This window comes from Mirounga angustirostris, unplaced genomic scaffold, assembly GCF_029215605.1.
Source record: "Mirounga angustirostris isolate CCGP_5_RB_7025 unplaced genomic scaffold, mMirAng1.0.hap1 SCAF_8, whole genome shotgun sequence".
NCBI classification, from domain to species: Eukaryota; Metazoa; Chordata; class Mammalia; order Carnivora; family Phocidae; genus Mirounga; species Mirounga angustirostris.
The window spans coordinates 131737077-131760195 of NW_026991716.1; the positions used below are offsets into that span (position 1 = coordinate 131737077).

The 23119-nt window shown below is 34.3% G+C and overlaps 1 protein-coding gene and 1 long non-coding RNA gene across 2 annotated transcripts in view; one reads left to right on the forward strand and one right to left on the reverse strand.

Moving 5' to 3' along the window:
* LOC135365629 (uncharacterized) overlaps nucleotides 1–15945 on the reverse strand; it is a 52202-nt gene extending 36257 nt beyond the window's left edge. Inside the window, exons 1-2 of the long non-coding RNA XR_010413810.1 lie at nucleotides 15814–15945; nucleotides 11756–11813 (exon numbers count right to left, since the gene is read on the reverse strand). This is a non-coding gene — a long non-coding RNA (uncharacterized LOC135365629). The remainder of the gene's footprint in view (nucleotides 1–11755; nucleotides 11814–15813) is intronic.
* On the forward strand, nucleotides 1124–21905 carry MYCT1 (MYC target 1). The gene is made up of 2 exons (XM_045865767.3): nucleotides 1124–1190; nucleotides 19338–21905. Exons 1-2 carry the CDS (start codon nucleotides 1139–1141, stop codon nucleotides 19847–19849), a joined length of 564 nt encoding a protein of 187 aa, XP_045721723.2. The 5' UTR covers nucleotides 1124–1138; the 3' UTR covers nucleotides 19850–21905.
* Nucleotides 21906–23119: the final 1214 nt, after the last annotated feature.

Here is a 23119-nt window from a genome sequence, read left to right on the forward strand (position 1 = left end):
TCAGGTCTGAATGTAAGTTAGTGCACTTAAGCGCAGTCTGGCATTGCCTGTGCTCAGAGGATCTGGTCTAAACTAATAAAGCTAAAACAAGAAAGACTCTTGAAATTTTAACTTATCTACATCTCCTGAAAAGTCTTATGTAATTCTTTCCTATAATCACACCCACAATATCCCTGTGTGAATTGCAATGATTGTTCTCCTCTGTTCATATTGACCGTCCTACCTTCTTACTCTCTCCCCTTGGTAAAATTATTCTCATACTTTCCCATGGAGGACAAAAGTCATCACTTTTCTCAGACACCTCCATGAAAAACATTACTGTGATCATTGTACTTCTCGCTATAGCACTAAACATTCTATTACAGTTGAATGTTAGTATTTATGTTTCCCTTGCTGGATTTTAAACAGGCTCTTTCTGTGTGGAAATCATCTTTTTCATACTTAAATACCAATGGAAGAGTAATAAAAATTAAATATAAATTGCATTTTAGATAAATATTTATGAAATGATGTGAATAACTTTTCAAACTTGATATGCCAAATGGAAAAGAGACATGTTAAGAATTTTAATAAATAACTGAGATTTATAAAAATGGGTATTAGGCAAAATTAATTAATTGTACTTGACTAGATTATGGATTTCCAGAATTCCCCACCCCAGCCTTCTCATCTTACTGTATAAATCTAATTGTCAAATGTTCAAGTGGTCTCTTTCTCTATTCTATATAAATTTAGCCCAGAGTGCTGTAGCTGAGATTTTAGAATCTTCCTATGTATGTCAGTAGGAGTTGGAGAAGGAGCAAGAAAAGGAGCCTCTTACCCCAAAAGCAGTTTGGAGGTGGCCCAGAGGAAGAAACTTAGTAATTTAGCTGAGGAAATGACGAGAAGGAAATTGTTTTGTGTCTCAGGAACCATGTGGAATTCCAAGATAAGAAAAACAGTTGCTAATTTGAGTATAAAAGCAGGAAACATGATACACTTGTTTCCTTTTATGCAAGCACAATATATGAGGGGTTGTGTGAAAATTATTTTTCTCTTGCTGAACCACAAAGGCATAGAATCAAAGTCCTTCTTTTGGACATACTGGCTTTTCTTTCTTTCTTTTTTTCTTCTGTTTCTTCTATTTCTTGTGGATATTATGGCTAATAACACAACAAGTTTAGGGAGTCCATGGCCAGAAAACTTTTGGGGTAAGATATTTTCTTTAACTGTTTTTAATTTAAAATTAGGATACAGAAAATATACTGCATAATTTATTAAAACATTGAAAATCTCTGAGACATTTTGTTTACCATAAACTGATTATTTAAGTTTTCATAAGTTTTTTATAATAAGTACATTCATGTATAGTGTCTTTAAAGTGGGTTATGAAGACACCCAAGAAGAATCTGGGCAACAAGTATAGATTTTGGCTGGTGTTACAAAATATAATTAGAAAATAATGAGAATAAAAATGAGAAAAATTCAAGATGGAAGTAATTGTTATTTAGAATATGATAATGTGGATTTTGTTGGAAAATTAAGTTTTATTTGTCTTAAGGTTGTAAATTATATATCTTATTTAATTAAATCAAGAATTGGTATAGAGGTTATTTTAGCTTACATTGTCAATGTTATACTCTTTACTTTTTAAAGTGAATCAAAATAACAAAATCTATACTTCAGGAGTGTGATGACACAGATAAAATAAGGAATCTTATGAAATTAGAGGAAGACAAAAACTATAGTAGAAAAAGTTCGCTGGAAATAACATCACATATAACATTAAAAGGAAACTTATCACAGGGAAAAAAAGAAGCAACATAAAAGCACTTTTTGGCTGAGTTCAGACACAGCTACTAGGTAGTTAGGGTCAATAGCAGGGTAGAGCTGAGGTTGAAATAGCCAGTTCTTCAAGACTAAAGAAGGGAAGGGCAAGGGAAGAAGGGCTAAGATGTAAAACTGGCAACTATTTTTGGATTCAGGGAAATTTTAAAAATAAAGGGAGCAATTTCAGTTAAATTCAGAAAAAATTTTTTTTAAAGGAGACAATGGAGTTTATGAAAAGATCAATAGTCCTATTTATCAGTCCAGAACAAGTGTTTAGTTCTCTCAGAGAACTATTTCATACTTTCTTTTGTGATTTGTGGGGATACTTTGGGAACTATCAGTGAAAGTGAGCAGCAGTGTTGACCGTCCCTAACATCCTCACCTAGCTGTCTGCCATCATACAAATGTGCATGAAGGGAATTAATGCGTTCTTGTTTTTACCATCAACCCTTTGTGTTTGCTTCAGGCCTGGAAAGGAGGGATATTAGTGAACATCCTAATCTAATTATTAAAAAAAATAAGAAGAAAGTAAATTATGTTTGCATATTGTAAAGAACGGCTTTGGTGATAAGTAATTCCAAGTAGACAACCAACACACAATAAGCCTTAGAATTATGGAAGTCTTCATTATATATATTTGTTACCATACTGCTTGTTGTCCTCATTTATACTGAAAGTGAATATACCAGATACAAACTGAACATAGCTAGAGTGTGTTTACACTAAATTCATCATTACAAAAATTACCGTACAAATTATTCAGAAGTAAAGTAGTTCTTACTGTAAAAATTAATCTGTAAAAGCCAGATCTCTTTTTTAAAGACCATTAGAAGTTAAATTTCAGGTTTACATAAGTAAAAGAAATTATTAGCCACTGACTAAAACATGGGTAATAATCATAAAATAAATCTGAATTGATAAGAGAATGCTTAATAGAAGTCTATTTACCAATCCTAAAAACATTGATTTTTTTTTAAATATAGAAATTTGTGCTGGAGAAAGAATTCAAACTTATTGTTCCGAAGATAGTTGCTAGTGTTTCTTTGTCTTAGTATGTGAATACAATGGAAAATAGATGGAAATAGTGAAAACCAGGAAGGAGAGTGTTACATTGATAAGCATTAACAAAACCAATGCAAATATATTGAACAGATATATTGGGGATGATTTGGGGAAAAAATATGAAAGATTACATTATTTCTTCTGGGGCAAAAAATGTTAAGTGTAAAATGTAAAAATCTGAATGTAAATATACTAAATGTAAAAATTTCCTAAGCTACAAATGTTGACCTTTTAAATTTTTATTTCTTTTTTGTATCTAAATCAATATCTATTGTGATCTCGGATTCCACAAATATATTATTTTGAAAATTTTATAAAGTACAGTGCAATGTGTTGTCTATTGCACCCAAACTCAATTATCTGCTTGACATTTCAAATTTAGAGAATAAAGATAGAATAGATGAGAAAAGCAAAACTTGTGCATTGAACCATATGCATTTCTCAAACTTAACACACTTAAGATGTATAAAAAGTTGTTTTCCGGATATGATATTTTTGGTTTACTTTATTGAAGGCTGAAAAATAAGATAACGATATCAGGTTATTACCAATATAATAGCTCGTGTTTTCATGGTAATCACCCACTAAAACTTACTTAATGGTCTGCAAGCATTATAGTAATCAGTGCAAGAAGAAACAAAAAAATTGGTTTGAGACTGACAACACAGCTGAAGACCACCGTGTGTTTCCCACTTTTACTTTCTGTAATGCATTTCCCTTCTCTGTGAAAATTCCCCACCGAAGCAGTAGGAACCAGAACCTGTAAGTTTGCTGCATCCTGCCTTCATGAAACAGTGGACACGTATCTTTAAACTTGGTTATCTTTTTGGTACTTAAGAGTCCTAAAGAAGACATAGTTTTGGTTGAATTTCCTGCCTCACCATGCATTTTTTTCTCTTGGCCAGCACTGAAAAATTAAGAGTTATTGGTTCGGGGTCTTGCATTTATTTATTCACCTCATTTAATCTTTACCAAAACTATGTCTGTCTTCAAGAAGATCACACTCTTAGAAGAGATTGTATCTCCATACATATGCAAATATACGCCTATATTGTTATGGAGTAACATAAGACAATATATGGGAAAATGGCAACGATTGTTATGAGTTTTTAAAAAAATAGCCGAAATGGTCCCAAAATCTTTCTTAGAAGAAAAAATGAGGCTTTACCTGTTCCTATAAGTCAGATAAGGTTCAAAGAGAGAGATAATCCTTGGGAGGACATTTTAGTCATTCATTTTCCCTACATTAACTTACTAACCCATTCATCTACAGATCCAGTTTATTAGTTTACACAGAAGCACTGACTGACCACCCACTATGTATTAGTCGATGGGTTAAGGTGTTAGTGATGCAAGTAAGGCATAGTTGGACAATTTCAGGGAAATCAGAAGAAACGTTACCGGCCAATATACCGAAGCAAAAACACACGAGCCACGTTTGTGGAGGTGAATGACGAGGCAGATTTGTGTAAAGTTTTGAATGTCAGTATAAAAGTTTGACTTGATTTTACAAAATAATTTGCAATTTTGTGACTTCAGATCTCCCTGTTTTCCTCTTCCTTAGGACTTTTCTCTAAGGTTGGAAAGGGCATAGTGTGTGGTGGGGGGGGGTTATATACTCTGGAGGGTTTTGGAAGAAGAGGGCCTCTGATTCTTGATCAAGTTCTGGTCTTTGCTGACATCTGCTGATGCATATTTCTCATCTGTTTTTAGGACATTGCCCTTTCCCTCCTTGTCTCCGCTGCTGGTGGCTTTTACCATAAAATCTGGCTCATGTGGTCTATGCAACATTTGTTAATGGAATGGTTTTTCCTTTCTTTATGTCCCCTCTGGTCTACTGCCTTTCATTCAGGTACTTTTCCATCTGTTTCAGTGGTCCAGAACAATACTGAATGCTCTCCCACAATCCTCGAGTTGTAAAAGCCTCGGCTGTTTATCAGGTGCCCTAGACCCGGATGTACCCATGTCTACCCTCCCCACTTCTACTTTGCCCATCAGACACCCGGGGTTTCTCAGAGGGCCCTGTCATCTTCCCCATTTGGATCCCAGAAAGCTAAGAATAGATACCAGCTTCTCTGGGATTCCCTAAATCAATCTATAACTCATCACAGGCGGAGACAGAGTGATGATCACTTCTCCAAAACCCTTACTAGTCACGTACTTTATAGATTGTCTCCTTGTCTCTCCAAAAGTTCTTTTTGCATTGCTTCTGATAATTGACTTGTTATGTACCGAATGTTTGTGTCATTCCCCTCATCCCCTTCAAATTTGTAAGTTGAAGCTCTGACCCTTAGTGCAACGGATGGTATTTGGAGATGGGGCCTTTGGGAGGTAATTAGGTTTAGATTAGGTCATGAGTGTGGGGGCTACATGATACGTTTAGTGGCCTGAGAAAAAAAGGAGGAGAGATTGCTCTCTCTCCCAATCTCTGCGAGTGTGTACTGAGGAAAAGTCAAGTGAGGACACAGCAAGAAGAAGCAAGGAAGGAAGCAAGCTAGGAAGCTCTCACCAGCCCCAGATCATGCTGGCACCTTGATCTTGGACTTCCTAGCCCCCAGGACTATGAGAAACAAATGTCTGTTGTTTAAGATATGCAGGCTATGGTATTTTGTAATGCAGCCCACGTTGACAAGGACATGACCCATAGACTATGGTTCCTTTTTTCCAATACTGTTCTTTATGGTAAAAAGATATATTTTTGAGTCCTTTATACTCTTAACATTTTGAAAGTCCAACAAACAAAACACTCTTATCTCTCTCAAAATATCTAGTGAATTACAGTAAAACAGCTGGTTTTCAAGGTTTTTATCTCTTTGTTTTCCTCTATTCTATTTATTTAATAATCCAGTTAGAAATTCTAAGCATCAGTTTTTTCTTTTTCTATGTATGCTTGCTAACAGTACTAATCCTCTCCAAGGTAATCAAAGAAATGAAGGGTTGTGAATTGATTTATTGGGTAGTCAAATGTCAAGGGGGAGAAAAACCTTAGTTAGTAGCTGAAAATTCTATTCTTCGGCCTGTAAAAATATTGGCTCTTAGGAGTCTACCCCCTGCAGATGGGAGGAGGATGTTTCCAGAGAAACTGGGGACGGAGTGAGCTTACGGACTGGACATACACACCCCAGTGATGTCCTCTATATTCCCTCCTCCTAAATAGCAAACAAATACTATTATATTTCAACTGTATGCCTTTAATTTGTATTTTTAAAACTCTTGAACATGTATGTATCGTTGCATGTTAACAGCCTACCAATTATTTCCCTTAACTCAGTTACCTAGAAAGCTTGAAAAACAAGTGTTTATAAGTGCTTGTCTATAAAACTGCTCCATCTGAATTATGTAGAAAAATCTGGAAATGCATCTCTCACTGGGCTCCATGCTCAGAGACAATGATTCAGTAAGTATGAGCCTAGAAGGCTGACCTTAGAACTCCTGCATCTATATTCCTGAGAGAAATTTGCCTATAATACTCTTTCCTTGTGATTAGCCTTGTCACATTTTGGTATCAATGTTATGCAGGTCTCATAAAACAAGTTAGGAAGTGTTTCCTATTTTTCTATTATCTGGAAAAAATTGTGCAAGATTTGCATTGTTTTTTCTTTAAATGCTTTAGAAAAGTCACCATTGTAATTATCTATAGCATTTTTAATAGGAAAGTTTTAAATGACAGAAATACTGTCTTTAACAATAGTGGACTACTCAAATTTTCTATTGATTCTTCTATTAGTTATAGAAATTTGTGTTTTCTAAAAATGTTCCCACTTAAATTTCCAAATACATTGTCTTAAAGTTGTTCAGGATATTCTCTTATATGTTTTTCCAATATTTCATTATGAAAATGTTCAAATATACAGAAACATGTAAAGGATTTTTACAGCGAATACCCATATACCTACCACTTAGATTCTATCATTGACATTTCTACAATGCTTATTTTATTCCCCCAATCTATTAGCTTACATTTCAAAGCAGATTGAAGATATCGGTATACTTCCTCTTAATTACTTCAGTATGTATATCATTAATCAGAATTCAATATTTTATGTTTTTTTTCTTTTTAAGATCAAATTACCTTCAATGAAATGTGTAAAATAAATAATAATGAAGTGCACAGATCATAAGTGAACATTTGCTGAATTTGGACAAACATGTACACACGTGAATAACTCAAGTCCCAATCACAGATAGTAAATATTATCACCAACCCCAAAAGTTCCCTAATTTCACATCCCAGTCAATTCCTGTCTACACTATCCCCAGAGGAAACCATTATTTTGATTTTTTTCTAGAACAGATTAGCTTTGCCTGTTCTAGAACTTCATATAAATGAAATCATACAGTATTTACTCATTTGGCTATTAAGAATAAAGCTGTAACAGATATTCTTGTAAGAGTCTCTTGTTGATATGTGTTTTCATTACTCTTGGTAACTTCCTAGAAGTAGAAATGCTGGTCATAGCATTGATGTATGTTTGATTTTATAAGAAATTGTCAAGCCTTTTCCTAAAGTGGTTATGCAATTTACTTTTTCCAACAGTGTACTTTTCCAACAATTTAGTTTTTCCAGTTGTTTCATATCTTTTCCAATATCTCTTCTTTATTCTCAACCCTTTATGTTTTAGCCTTTCTGGTCAGTATTTAGGTTTATCTTATTGTGGTTTCAGTTTGTATTTCCCTGATGGCTAATGATGATGAGCAGAGGTTGGCAAGGTATGATTTACAGGCTAAATATGATGTAAGGCCTGATTTTATAAATAAAGTTTTATTGGGGCATCTGTTTATGTGTTTATGCTGTTTTGTGCTACAATAGTAGAGCTGAGTAGTTTCAATAATGTATGACCTGAAAAGCCTAAAATATTTGCTACCTGGGTCTTTACAGAAAAAAAAATTGTTGATTCTTGACATTGAACATCTTCTCTTGTGCTTACTGGCCTTTGAATATCTATCCTGAAGAAGTGTCTGTTCATTTCTTTGGCCCATTTTATTTTATCTTTTTTCTTTTCTTTCTTTCTTTTTTTTCTGGTCTTTTTATTACTGACTATGAAAATCCTTTACATATTCTGGTTATGAGTCAGTTGTCAGATATATATATATTTGTAAATGTTTTCTACCTGTCTGTGGCTTGCTTATTTATTTTCTTACATGTCTTCTGCTGAGCAGATCTAAAAAATTTTCAAGTCTAATCTATATACCTAGATATCACCTATCTCTGTGTGCATGTGTTTATTTTAAAGAAAATAAAAGAAAATAGCTTTTTATATTTATATTGATACTATTTCTGATGTTCTTCATTTCTTCCTGAAGATCTAAGTCTTTGATATTATTTCCCTTCAAACTAAAGGTTTCCTTTAATAAAACTTTTAATGTAGAGCTGCTGGGATGAATTTTTCTCCTACATCTGAAAGATTCTTTATTTCACCATTATTCTTAAAGGATAATTTTCAGGATATACAATTCTGGGTCGATTAGTTTTTAATTATTTTGAAATATGATTATATCTTACTGGAGATTAGTAGTTATTCAAATAATTACTTTTTCTGAATGTAGTATGTCATTATTACATTGTTATTTTTAATTTGGCTGCTTTCAGTTTATCTTTGATCTTCAGCTGTTTGATTATGATGTGCCTATGCATGGTTCTTTATATATTTCCTGTTTGGTATTTCTGAGACTCTTGAATCTAGAAATTAATTTCTTTCACTAATTTTGAAAAATTTCAGTCTTATTTCTTCAAATAGTTTTTAGCTCCATTCTCTGCTCCTGGTACTATAATTACACATATATTAAATATTTTTATATTGTCCCATAATTCCCGGAGGCTCTGTTCCCCCACCAATTATTTTTTCTCTATTTTTCAAATTAGATAATTTCTATTAATTTATCTTTAAGTTTACTGACTCATTTCACTGTCATCTTTTTTTTTTTTAAGGTTTTATTTATTTATTTTGAGAGAGAGAGAGCACACAAGCAGGGGGAGTGGCAGGCAGAGGGAGGGGGAGAAACAGCCTTCCCACTGAGCAGGGAACCTGATGTGGGGCTCTATCCCAGGACCCAGGGATCATGACCCGAGCCAAAGACAGACACCTAACCTACTGAGCCACCCAGGCACCCCCCATTTGGTTCTTTCTTAGAGTTTGTATTTTCTGCTGATATTTCCTACTTTTCCTTTATTATGAACACTTTCCTTCACATCATTGATCATAAATATACAAGTTTAAAATTTTTGTCTGCTAACTCCAACATCTGGTCATCTTAGGCTATTTCTTTGTTCACTACCTTCTCTCCTGAGAATGGGTCACATTTTCTTATTTCCGCATATGTTAAGTACTTTTATATTGTATCATGGACATTTTGAATGGGCCTTTCGATTCTGCTATATTACCTTGTAAAAGGTAATTTTTTTTTTCCAGTTTGCACTCACAGGCAAATAACTTTGTTGAGAACGCAAACCACAAAAAAACTCTAAAGCCTGTCTCTTAAGGGCAATTCAGGTCTCAGTTTAGTTCATTAATTTATATATTTTCTCTAGCTGTGCCATTTGAAACATGCAGTGTATTCTGGAGTCAGTTGTAGATATGGGAAATGCTTATCAATAAAATTTTGAGATCCTCCTCTTGGCATTCTCTTTTCTAAGATATCTTTCTCATCTTTAAGCAGTTCTGGTTGCCACAATCTGTCCTCTGTTTCTTCAGACTGGAGATACTGTAGGTTTTCTTTTCTTTCCTCTTCTTTTCTTTTCTCTTTTTTTCTTTTCTTTTTTGCCTCTCTTTACAGATTATTGTCACATGAGATTCTTTTCTGGAATTTTTTCTTTTGAGTTAGCAGTTTTGGTAGGTCTTTGATGGCTTCAGACAGATTTTTAAAAAATATTTTTAATATTTATCTTTTAATTATTCTCAGTGTTTTCCTATAGGCTAATTCATCATATACAAAAAAAAATGTATGCTACCTTCTTCCTTTTACTTTGTATTCTAGTAATAGTGTTGACTAATTATTTTCAAAATATGGCTTATGCTCTATGCCCTTAGTCAAAACTACTTGTAAATATTCCAGGCTTTTGTTTACTTGACCCACAGCCATGCATAAAAGACAACTCAAATCTCGTTTCTTTCATCAAGTTTTTCTAACCATTCTAGAGGCAAATTATGTTATCTTTCATTTTTAGTGACACTTTTATAGCCCATGACACTTATGCATCTTATTTATAAATTTATAAGAGTATAAATTAATGAGTCTAGTTTCTATTAATCTTGAAGGAAAAGGAAAATCAAGAGTGCCAGTTAGGCCTCAGAGGCGGGACAAGATGAAATTTTAAATAGGGTGACCAGGGTAGGCCTAAATAAGAACGTGACATATGAGTGAATACTTGAAGTTAGCCATGGAGATAGCTGGGGAATTTCAGGAATAGATTACAACCACTGCAAAGACTTAGGTCAGGAGCATATCGAGTGTGTTTAAGGAACGGTATGGATGGAGCTAAGACAGAGGAAGAGTGAAAATGAGCACAAATAATTGGGAACAGGTCAAAATGGAACTTTAATAACATTTTTAGGAGTTTGCTTTTGCTCTGGGAGAAATAGAGGGTTTAGAACAGAGGAGTGATGTGATTTGACTTACATTTTCAAAGTTCAGTCTGGCTACTGTATTGAGAATAGAGTGTTGTTGGGGGCTTGGGGCAATGATAAAAGCAGGGAGACCAGATAGAAGGCCTGAATATTTCAGCTCAGAGGTGGTGGTCACTTGAACTAGGGAGATAACAGAGTAGATAAGAGGAGTTGAATTCGGCAAGTACTGTAGGAAAAAACCAAATGGGATTTACTGGCAGATAAGCTACACATAGAAAATTCTTACTCTTTGTTTACTTTATTATAATTAATCGAGTTTTCTGTTATATTATTCTCTTTAAAATATTATTGTCAAATTGTTATTCTTTTTAAAAATATTTTTATCAAATTCTTCTTATTGCATGAACCATCCTCCTATGTACTCTAGGGTACCAAGAACAGGATAGCTTGCTTTGGTATTAGAAGAGCTTCTGATTCTTATAATCTCAAAGGGTTTTATGAATTATCAGTGTTCCATTCTTTTGACACTGATAAAACCACTTTTCAGATTTGGAACAGTTCAACAAAAGGCCACTAGATGGTGACCTCTACTAAATTTTAATACTATGAACAGACTTTGAAGCGTTGATTAGATGTTCTGAAAGCCAGATTCAATATTAGAATCTTGGAATTGAAAGACACTATAGTGGCCGTTATTATTAGGTCAGGAAGGGTCAAATGACTTGAGTAAGTTATACAACTATTAGTAGAAAGAGTTATTATTCACTGAGGATTTATGTACCAGCCCCTTGTTATTTTTGTAGAAATATGTTACAAATCAAGATAAGGATACCCAATTTACACGCCTTACCTTATTGATGTTAGAATTTGTTCCTTTTGCTTTCAAAGGGAGATCTGCATTTTTAAACATAATTGTTTTGTCTCATAAGTTGCTTTATATTGTAATTATATGAAGTAAAATTATGGCTCACTTTTCCTCCCCTAAGATTGTTGATAAATAAGAAGGCAAACTGTGCTTTAAAAAGAAATTTCTGTGCCATTGTATTTTTCGGGTACTTTTTTTTTATAGTACATTGAAAAAAAAAGTCTTCCAAAATTTATTATCAAAAATTTGCCAGAATGGAATTATAAATATGAAAATTTAAAGCTGTACGACCAATAGATTCTGTTTTCATTATATATTTTCTGGGTTCTAGTTTGATTCAGAAAAATCATTAACTACGGTTAAATAAAAAAAAAAACCTTATGGAAGACCATTCTGAAACAGGTTATACTAAAATTATGGCTCGAATAGATAAAGGTATTAAGAAGACACTTACCTTGATGAAAACTGAGAAATGTATAGAATTGTCCAATCGTTTTATTGTACACCTGAAACTAATATAACATTATATGTTAATTAAACTTGAATAAGAAATTTAAAAAAAACATGACTTAGCATTTCTTTCTAATTGTTTTTCTGCATTTCTACTCTTGTTTTTGCAGTTTTGATTTAAGAGAGCATAACAAGATAAGCTTTTTACCAATAGTTCAGCAAGTCTTAGAGACTCATGTCATTATTAACATTTGTAACTATTAAAAAATTCTGCACATAGAGCAACAGCATAAGAATTAGTATGATAATTTCTCAACAGATATTTGACTGACTTCATGGCTTAGGAAGCCATTTTCATGATACATGCACTCAACTGAACAATGAAAATTAAGCAAATCCATATCAAAAGCAGTATGGGTTTTTTAATGTCATTTTTATAACTTCTGTAAGCTCCATCTTATCTTACTTTACATTCATTCAAAATGTAACTTGTTTATTATTAATGTGTATATATTATTCTCATGATTGTCATGTATATTTAAAATTTATTATTTAATCTTTTTCAGATATCTCTATAACCCTATATAGTCTAATTATAATAGTAATACGGTATTTTGAGTCATTATTACCTATTCTGCCTACCATTTCCCCAAATTCAGATTGCTCTACCATGTTAAATATTATATTTAGTATTATAATATCATAAATATTATAGATAATATAACTACCATGTTAAATATTATATTTAATATTATATCATAAATATTATAATACAATATAGAAATATTATGAAGCCATAAAGAGTAATAATTTAAAATAGATTTATTGTCAAATTGCTCTCCTAGAAATATTGTTCTAGTTCTAGTGTCACCAAAATAATCTTTTTACCCACAAAACTAAAATTTTTCATGTAAGAAGATTCTGATGGTTGAACATATTCTTTAACCACTGGTCTACTGGAGTTTAGATGCTACCCTTGTTTTCTTATGTCAGAATAATGTATTTTGGAAATCAAACAGATATCTGGCACATAAATCTATTTCTTACTCCACGTATTTTGGTTCATTTTGCTAATTTTCTCAATTTAATAGACAACATTTTTTCCCTTGATTCTGTTTTAAAATGTTCTAATTTTTTTTCTTGAAACTGAACCTTATGCTATTTTTCAATAAAGATAAACCATTGGGAACATTTTATTTGTCAGGCGAGACAGCAATAGAGAGGCTCAAAGGGGGCAAACACTGAGACCATGCATAGGAACCCTTGTAACCCTTAAATGCTTTTTTATTGGATAACTGACTCTATTTTCTCTTTTAAGATTCTAGTTTTATCTCCATTTAGTTGAAATGAAGTGAATATATCTCTTTAATATCATGTTATATCTGCTTATATCCTGAGATATTTAGAAGCCTCAATCACACTATAGTGTTTACATCGCTTTATACATAAAAGTAGGGGCATATACTTTGCAAATGAGTATTTGTCTTCTCATTTTATGTCATACATGAGTAAAAGCAATAGCCCCCTGGCCAGTGCTAGTTGTCAGTATTCAATTATTAAAATAAACCAAGTGTTAGTTCGACCACATGAACCTTAGACAGTTCCAGTATCAATAAAATGAGGATTCTGAGCCAAGGCATTTTTAAGAGTTAGTTTTTGCTGAAACTTTTCATCTGTAATTCTGTATCTGAAATTGTTAATATTTAAAATTCTCTGGTAGAGGCTGTTGGTCCAGGAGAATATATGTGTAGAATGCATAATACTGCTTTAGCACAATTTCCCCAAGTATTTCTGTTATTAACATGCTACCAAGTCTGGTATTGAGTTGGGGCGCCTGGGTGGCTCAGCCAGTTAAACATCTGACTTCTGGCTCAGGTCATGATCTCCAGATCCTGGGATTGAACCCTGTGTTGGGTCCCCACTCAGCAGGGAGTCTGCTTGCCCCTCTGTCCCTCCCCCTTGCTAATGTTCTCTCTTTCTCACACAAATAAGTAAATAAAATCTTTTTTAAAAAATCTGGTATAAATTGATACAATTTTGATGCATTTTAAATTCTTTACTTTCATTTTAGATTAATTTTTCTGACAACAAACTTCAGAAATAATTTCCCTTATGGAGTTGCTTGGGAATTAAGTGATATAATACATGAAAAATAGTGCCTGTGACCTATAAATTAAATTAATTAAATTAGAAACATACTATAGTGTTTTACAAAATAATGAAATAAAAATAGGGTTGCATTTTTTTAAATAAATTATATTCCTCCAAACATCAAAATTTTTCAAAAGCTTTAATGAAAACTTTCTGGGGTGGAATAATAGAACTTCAAATTTAGAAGGAGCTTATAGTTTACTTACTAAGTCTCTACCTAATGCATTATTTTCCTATTCAAAAGTACAACATCTAGATGAACAAGAGTATATCTTTCATTCATTAGCATTTCTGAGTGATTTTGTTCAGATTCTTTGATTAAAGCGTTTCTCATCATAATTAACTAATGGTTTCTCTGAGGTATAAAACTATAAATAAACTTTTCCAGGAATGACTGGTCACTTAATAACATATAATAATGAATTATTCAAATTATATGCAATACATCTCACAAAAACAAAGATTGCCAAAAACTCACTGAAATAAGGTAAAAGTAGTTCTTTTTTTAAAGATTTTATTTATTTATTTGACACAGAGAGAGAGAGAGAAAGAGCACAAGCAGGGGAAGCGGAAAAGGGAGAAGCAGGCACCCCTCCAAGCAGGGAGCCCGCTGAGCAGGGAGCCGGCTGAGCAGGGAGCCCGATGCAGGGCTTGATCCCAGGACCCTGAGATCATGACCTGAGCCGAAGGCAGACGCTTAACCAACTGAGCTACCCAAGCGCCCCCAAATTAGTTTTTTTTTTTTAAACCAAAGTACCAAATTTAATAAACTGCCTGGACTCATTTGAAAAGAAGACACAGGACTTAGTTCTATGAAGTATTTGAGTAGTTCATGATTTTTATTTATTTTCTAAACCAATTAAAACATTTTTCAGTGAAGTACAGAATTTATGTAGCCATTACAAGTGACCAAAACTTAAAGGAAATCTAGTGTTAATGATTATGATACAAATAAAAATTTGAGCAAATCTATTCTCTCATAAACTTACATAAAATATGAAGGCATGCAAATATCATGAAGTGAGCAGATACTTAACCTCTCCTAAAACATTATGATTTAATCTGATCATCAAATTACTGCTAGAGTATAACATTATAATTGAGATCTTAGGAGCAGAAGCCTCTAAACCTCAGTTTACACCCCACTTTCCCCCACCCCATGTCTAATTTCTAGTGTATTAGAAGGTATAATACTTCAGAATAATTTTTAGATTCTTTTGACTTTGGGTATCTCATGACCAAGTTTTTTCCTTCCTATTCTTACCATCACTTCCCAGACTAAGCCATTTACTACTGCTGCATATCTGAATCATGGCAGGCATGTCCAGACTTGTTTCACTATCCAACCTGCTCTGGGCCTGGGTCTATCCCATTTATCGCTGCTAGCTCTATATTCTGTCCTTCCTATTAGGTCACTTTGTTCAAGCCTGTTTCTTGCTCGTCTTGCCCACGGTTGAAAGACTGAACTCTCTGGAGAGGCACTCATGAGTTTCCATCATCTGACCTCAATCTGCTTTGGGCATAGTGAACAACAGTCCAGCTTAAAGGACATTTAAAGGACATTTTTTCTTATCTTATAGATAAGTCTATATAAGACTATAGAGAAGTCTTATAGAATGTAGAATGTAAACTCCACCAGAGCTAAGACTTGCCTATAAACTTAGCATTACTTGGTATTTAGTGGATGCTTTATATGTTAAACAAATGGATAGGTAAATGTCTCTGGGGCATGTAGCCAGTAGTCACTTGGACCTAAAATTCTCTTCTTTGATTCAGTGTTGTGTAATTTTTTGTCTCCTCAAAACTCCCAAATTAGTCCTTCTTTGTTTCCTTTTTTTACTTCTGCCACCTGTTAAACTGTGATTTTCCTGGAAGTCTATTCTCAACTCACTTCTATAAATGCACACTTACTTTTTAGTCAAAGTGTTTTCCATGGATGGCTGCAAGTTTCTTGTAGCACGGAGAGTCCCAATTCTGCTTCTCTTTAAGCTCTGTATTTATGTAACCCCAATTCCAAATGAGTATCTCAGGGGCACTCAAGTTCAGCATCTTCCTAATGCCAACTTCCCCTTGTTCCATAACCTTACATTTCTTCCTGGTTTGGATGAATGATACTAATATCCACCCTTGCCTGCACATGCCAGAATCCCAGGAGTCATTCTAGATTCCTCATTTCCTCAGTGTAGCAAGGTATGATGTTTTCATTGGTGGACTTCTATTTTTAGAGGATGAAGGTAGGGAGGAATTATGTGTCCTTTGTTTTTAAATTTTTTTGTCTTGAAGGATCCCTTCACTCTTCCCTCTTCTCTTCTTCATTGTGTGGTTTCCAAAGAGCACCTCTCCTTTTCTTTCTTTTCTCTTTTTAACAGCTTTATTGAGCTATAATTCACATCTCATATAATTCACCCACTTAAAGGGTACGATTAAATGGTTTTGTTATAGTCACAGAGTTATGTGACCATCACACCATCTAATTTGAGAACACTCTGTCCTTCAAAAAGAAACCCGTGGACACTAGCAACCCCTCCCATTCCCTTCCACCCCACCCCCAGCACCAATCGATCACTAATCTGCTTACTATTGCCATAGATTTCCCTGTTCTGGACATTTCCTGTAAATGGAATCCTACAAGATGTGATCTTCTGACTGTATACTTTATCCTCTTCCTCCTCAGGGAAGGATTACTTTCCAAGCCTGCCTCTTCACATTCTTGCCTATATGTGTAAGTCCCTTTACCATAGTCATTGCCCTCAGGGAACAGAGAACCTTTTCAGTATTTTCACACTTTTTCTGGAATTGTCTTTCCTCTCAGTAAAGACTTGAGGTAGAAGCAAGGGGGAGAATGTACTGGTATCTGTTTTATCAGTTTACTTTTTAGGTAACTTGAAATTTGGATGTTCTTTGTCTTCTAATTATGCTGAAGGCAGGTTTTGTATAGTTTTATTTGTGCATCTTGTTTTCAGAAGAAATGTTGGGAAATGCTGATTTGCATGGCTGCCATTGCTTTGGCAACCCAAAATTCCAACAACTTCCTATTTAGGTTCCAAATATTTGGAACACTGATAGTTACAAGTTAATTTTGAATGTTCCTATGTAACAAATAAGTGTGATTTTAGTTTCTGACTGTTTATTTGCTTTCTTCAGATAAAGACTAACTCTCAAATCTGTCTCAAGAGGTTGCATTTTAAAGCTAAGTCCATATTATTTTTATGAGACACATTTTAGAAAAACAATACTTGGTCTAGCAGAGCTGTTCTAAATCATCTTGTAATTTAGAAGTCATCTTCCTATTGTAAGGAATTTATTGTTTAGATTTGATATAATCAACTGTTTTAGAGGATTTTGATATAAGCATTTGTGAAGGTAATTGTGAAAGTAGAGCTAAACACACATGGTCTTGACATAGGAGATAAATGTGACAATATAAGGTGGAAGAACACTAAATATATCCTAAAATTAAGGAGCAATGATTATTTTTATGTATTTATTAGCATTGGTTGGTTTTGCTACTTCTGTATTATAGATTTTCTATATATTATCCTAGATTACAAAAACAAATTGAAAAAAAAACCTTGGTACTCATAAAACCTAACTTTTTCATTTAAAAACTAATGAGTCCGAACAAATTTCTTAAAAATCACACAATATGTTAGGGATAAAGCTGAGTTGAGAACGCAGAATCGGTTAGCTTTTTCTGTTTAACAATCTACTCCAAAACATAGTAGCTTAAAAATATCATTTATTTAGCTCACAATTCTGAGGGTCAGGAGTTTGGGCTGGGATCAGCTTAATAGATTTTCTGCTGGTCTTCCCTCATGGGTCACAGTCAGTTGTTAGTTTAACTAACATCTGAATTATCTAGGATGACCCCATTCATGGGTCTGGAGATAGCAGGCTCTTGGCCTGGGCAATAGGGGTAACTGGTCCAATGTGTCTCTCATCACCAGTAGGCTGGGCTTGTAGATGCTGGCAGTTACAGGGCTTCCAAGAGCAGCAGGGGTAGAAGCTGAGAAACCTCTTGAAGCTTAGGCTTCATTTTGCACAGCCTCATTTCCATCCCATCCTATTGGTCAAAGCAAGGTGTGAAGCCAGCGCAGCTTCTGAGGGGTGGGAAAGAGACTCTACCTCTCGAAGGGAGGAACTTCAAAGTACTTGTAGCTCTTCTCTTGTTTTCACACTCTCACAATCCCACTTAGCTAATTTCCAATCCGTGGCCCTCTCAGTACAGAAACCCTAGACAAGCAATTTGATAAGACAGCTTACCTCTTTACTTAACAGTAACTAATTTTTGTTTATGAAACTTAAGAGTCTTTATCCAAAAAGCAGTACTTGAAATGAATCTTTAAGAATAGGTTTTTCAGACAGAAATTTAAAACTTGTGTAGATAGAAAGAAAAAGAGGTGGAAAAGCACAGAACTTTGGAGAAAAAGGCAGGATTTGGGATAGTGAGAAGATCAACATGACTCGTGGGTTAGATCATGGAGTGGAAGGTGGAGCAATGTGGTGGGTGATGAGGCTGGAGGGGTCTTCTAATATCCAGAGTGTCTTTACATTCAGAGCAGGGGCTCTGCTAATCAGCTTTACTCAAAAATATGTTTTCAGTTCACAAGAAGCAATAAGGTAGAATTTCCATTTTGGGAAAACAATCCCCTGCTCCTGGAACAGGAAATCCTGAACAAATACAAGTTCTGTGAATTGCAGGATACTAATGTATAGCAGAGATTCTATGGATTCAGGGGATAAAAATTTCATTAGCACAGTGAGGGCATGATAGCAGCATGAACTGGAACTGGTGGGAAAGAGCACAGTAATCTGCATAGGTCATGTCATCAATGAGTCAGAAATACAGGTTACAGTACCGGAGCTCAGGAAATAGAACATAAATCAGTCAGCCCACCAGATGGTTCTAGCTCAGCACTTCTTGTCTCAGAAGGAGCACAGGAAGTGAGACATCATGACGCCAGCAGGTGGGAGACATCACTGGGGTCAATGAAAGCAGACAGAGGAAAAAGCAAAGTCAATTTGACTACAAAATCCTTTATCAATTTCTGGCACATTATTACCACTGTAACTCAAAAGGAAATAATCTTTGGACTATATTTGCAACCTTATAAAAATTTATGAACCAAAGAATGGCCTTTAAAGAAAAGAAGACTATTTTTATCATTTATTTCTTTAAGGTGAGAAAATAGCATAAGCAACGGGAATGCTATAGCTAAACATGCTATTTTATATCCTTTTGCTTTAATAAATGGAAGCATATCAGCTGATATTCATATGCATCTAGCACTGTCTTTTATTTCCCTAATTCAAAATCTGTTTCAATTGATCACACATTCCATAGTTACTATTTGTATTCTGCCCTGTGTTTTTCATTGAACACCTCTTTACAAATTAAATTACCTATTTGATTTTTGTTTGTTTGTTTGTTTCAGAGGATGTCATAACATCCTTCACAGTGTCCATTGCAATTGTGCTCATAATTGCAGGATTTATTTGGGCTCTGTTTGTTTGTTTGTCTCGAAGAAGAGCCAGCGCCCCCATCTCACAATGGAGTTCGAACCGGCGATCAAGGTCTTCTTACAACCATGGCCTCAACAGAACTGGATTTTACCGCCACAGTGGCTGTGAACGGCGAAGCAACCTCAGCCTGGCCAGTCTCACCTTCCAGCGACAAGCTTCCCTGGAACAAGCAAATTCCTTTCCAAGAAAATCAAGCTTCAGAGCTTCCACTTTCCATCCCTTTCTGCAAAGTCCCCCACTTCCGGTGGAAACTGACAGTCAGCTGGTGACTCTGCCCACTCCCAGTACGGTTCCCACCATCAGCACTTCGCACAGTCTGGGCCGTCCTGATTTCCACTGGTCCAGTCACAGCCTTCGAGTGGGCTTTTCCACACCACCTCCACCTGCCTATGAGTCCATTATAAAGGCATTCCCAGATTCCTGAGGAGGGTGCTTTGGTTTTTAATTTGTTTCTTCCTTTACTTGTCTTTTACTGACACAAAATTACAAATAGGCTAAACAGAATTTTGAGGTCATGGGCCAAACAGCTAATGAGTTTCCAAGCTGAGTTGCGCTCGGTCAGTTGGACATTACAATGTAAAACATATTTTCTTTGAATACATGTTTTCCTTCCTTGTGACTCACAAAATAGTAATATTTCCCAAATAGTTATCTATTTATGTATTTTGTACTCAACGTGAAGGTTGTTAAAGACGGTGATTCTTATCTAAGACTCAGCTGTGATACAGCACATATATATATTTTAGACTAAAATTAAAACTTCAGATACTTGTGGTTTATAATCCTCATTCACTGTCCGATGTGACTATAAAGGGAAAAAAAATCACTATGTCACTTTTTAAAAATAAACCTGTCCTAAGGAATTTTAATTTTACTTTCTTCAGAATGACATGAAACAACTTACAAACCTGGATTTTTAATGGATTATATGAGCACAAAAATGACAGAACAGAGATTTTAAAGTTCCTTGATGGCACTCATTCATGAGAGATGTGGGAACCAAGCAAAGAAAGGGAATCTCTGTGGGTATTATAGAACACTTCAATTTTGACACTTATTTTTGTGCCTTTCCCAAGAATAGTTATCTACATTACTGAGGCAAAATCCATGGGTTTACTGAGATGATTTAACTTTTCTTCACTGTTGCAGTTATGTTGTTAGAAAAACAACAGCAAATCCAATTCATTGACCTAAAAACAAACTTTAACACTGAGCTTACATTTTTCCTAAGGGATAAATTATATTTCTTAGATCTAAATCTAGCAATTGGGAAAGCACTTTATCTAGAGACTTTCTGCTGGAACTTCCAGACAAACAAATAAGGGTCAGCACTGTCATGAAATACATGTTATAACCATGAAGAATTCTCCTTCCTCGATCGACTCATCAGGCATCATCCCTTGTGTGCTTTCTTACGAATTTCAACCTCAGATTCTATGAAGAGTCTTTGTACAATGATTAAACCATGCCATATGGTCCTTGGTGCAGACAGTTACTTAAGGAGTCTGCTTCCACAGAGGGCCACCCTCAAAAAGAAAGGTACATTCCCAAATATGGGTACCGGAGGGCTTCAGTGGCCAAATGCCTGTGACTGCCCCTTTTCATTTAAGGACACGCATTCACTGGAGTATTATTCAAAAGGCCTGTGGTTCATATCTGATATAGTGACTATTTAGCTTATGTTGCTGTTCATTTGTTTCTCTGAACATTGAGATTTCTAGTGAAGAAAAATGTACTCTCATTTTAGTTTCTGCAATGCGGTGCTCACAGATAATAGCGTCTGAATATGGTTCAGAATGTATCTGTATGGTTCATATTATCAGAATGTAATAATTTCTACATAGTAAGAGATTGTGTATAGCATTTTCTTTAATATTTTTATTTAGCATATATTTTCCATTGTTCCTCAAGGACAATTTTTCTTAATGATGTCTACAGATTGATGCTCTCTAATGTAATATACCAGAAAAAAAAAAAAGAAAAAAGAAAAAAAAAAGGAAGAAAGGGAGGAAGAAGGGAAAAGAGGAGGAAGAAAGAAAGAGAGAAAAAAAAAGCTCACAAAATAACCAATTTGTTGTAAGTTGGTTTTTAACAAATTTAGCAATTGTTATATAGCCACGTAAGATTTCAGGAGGACATTAACTTAGTAACAAGGCTATCTTTTTGCTTGTATGTCATCCTTAATATTTAACATGATAAGTAAGCAAAGTGTATGGTTTTTATCTAAATTTATATTGGGAATAAAAATTGCTTTATATCTCTCAAATTAGGAAAAAGGGAGCAAAAATCTTCTGGTGAATTTAATGATCTGGCAGAATTGTTGCCACCCCTCTCCCCAAGTTATGAAACAATCAAACTGAATATTATAAATATTGTGCAACGTATAAAATGTGAAATTAAGATAAAAACTAGGAACTTTTAAAGTTCTGTTTAATTTGAAATGTTTAGTTGATTATGAAATAAAATTAAGCTGATGTCAATTTTGATTCACAGTTTATTTATTGAGTGACCTATGAATATCTCATATTTACTTTGGTATTTTAGCCCAATCTAGATCATTCTTTACCTACTCTTGAGACACAAACTTTATTTTATATAAAAATATGTAACTAAAAACAAGTAACACCATAAATAAATGGAATAAGATGTTTCAATTATTAATGCAGATAGGAAATGAGTACTTTTTTGTTCAAAATATTAATTTAGATTATATATTTTCAAATATACAATTCAGTATTATCAACTATAGTCACCATGCTGTACACTACATCCCAGAACTTATTTATTCTACAACTGGAAGTTTGTACCTTTTGACCATGACCCATTTCACCCTACCCCCACCTCTGGCAACCACCAATGTGCTCTCTGTATCCATGAGTTTAAATAAACATTTTAAAAACAGACAATATTAAAACAAGAGGAATTTAAAATGTTTAACAAATCTATGAAACAGAAAAGGAACGCTTTTTAAGAGCCAAAGGGATGAAATGAATTACAAATAAAAATATTAATAGCTTTGATTATCTGAAAAATTCTGAAATTATATCCATTAAAAGATAAACTTATCCAAAGTTTGAAAGCAAGAAGAAGGAGGAGGAGGAGGAAGAAGGGGAGAAGAAGAAGGAGAAGAAGAGGAGGAGGAGGATAGACTTACCATAAATATAGCAAAAAAATGGCCAAGATCTTTAAATTATGATTAGCTCATACAAATGGATGTGGAAAACATTCAGTTCTAAATCAGTAAAGGAGTAAAGGACCAAAAGAAATTATGCATCAAGAAAATTTAGTTGATTAACAAGTATATGGTGAAATAGTCAATTTTACTACTAAGAAATTGCATTTGTATATTTAAACAATATTCTAGCCTTTTTGTCTACCATCTTAGCTGATCATTTATAAAAGGATGGATCTCCTCACTATTGACAAATATTCTAAGAGAGAAGCAGTCTCACACATTTCTGGTGGCAAGGTAGATTGGGAATAGCCTTTTAAAAGACAGTCAGGTAAAATGTATCTAAAGCCTTGCACTGGACAGATCATGAAGTCTCATAGTGTCTGCTAGGTACACAGTTTCCTTTGAGAAAGATGGCAGTGGGCTTGTAGGGAGACCAGTCTTGTTATACTGGACATGTGTGACTGAACCAGAACATCTATTGGTATATGGTGAGTAACTGAACAAATTAGATCTTTTCTG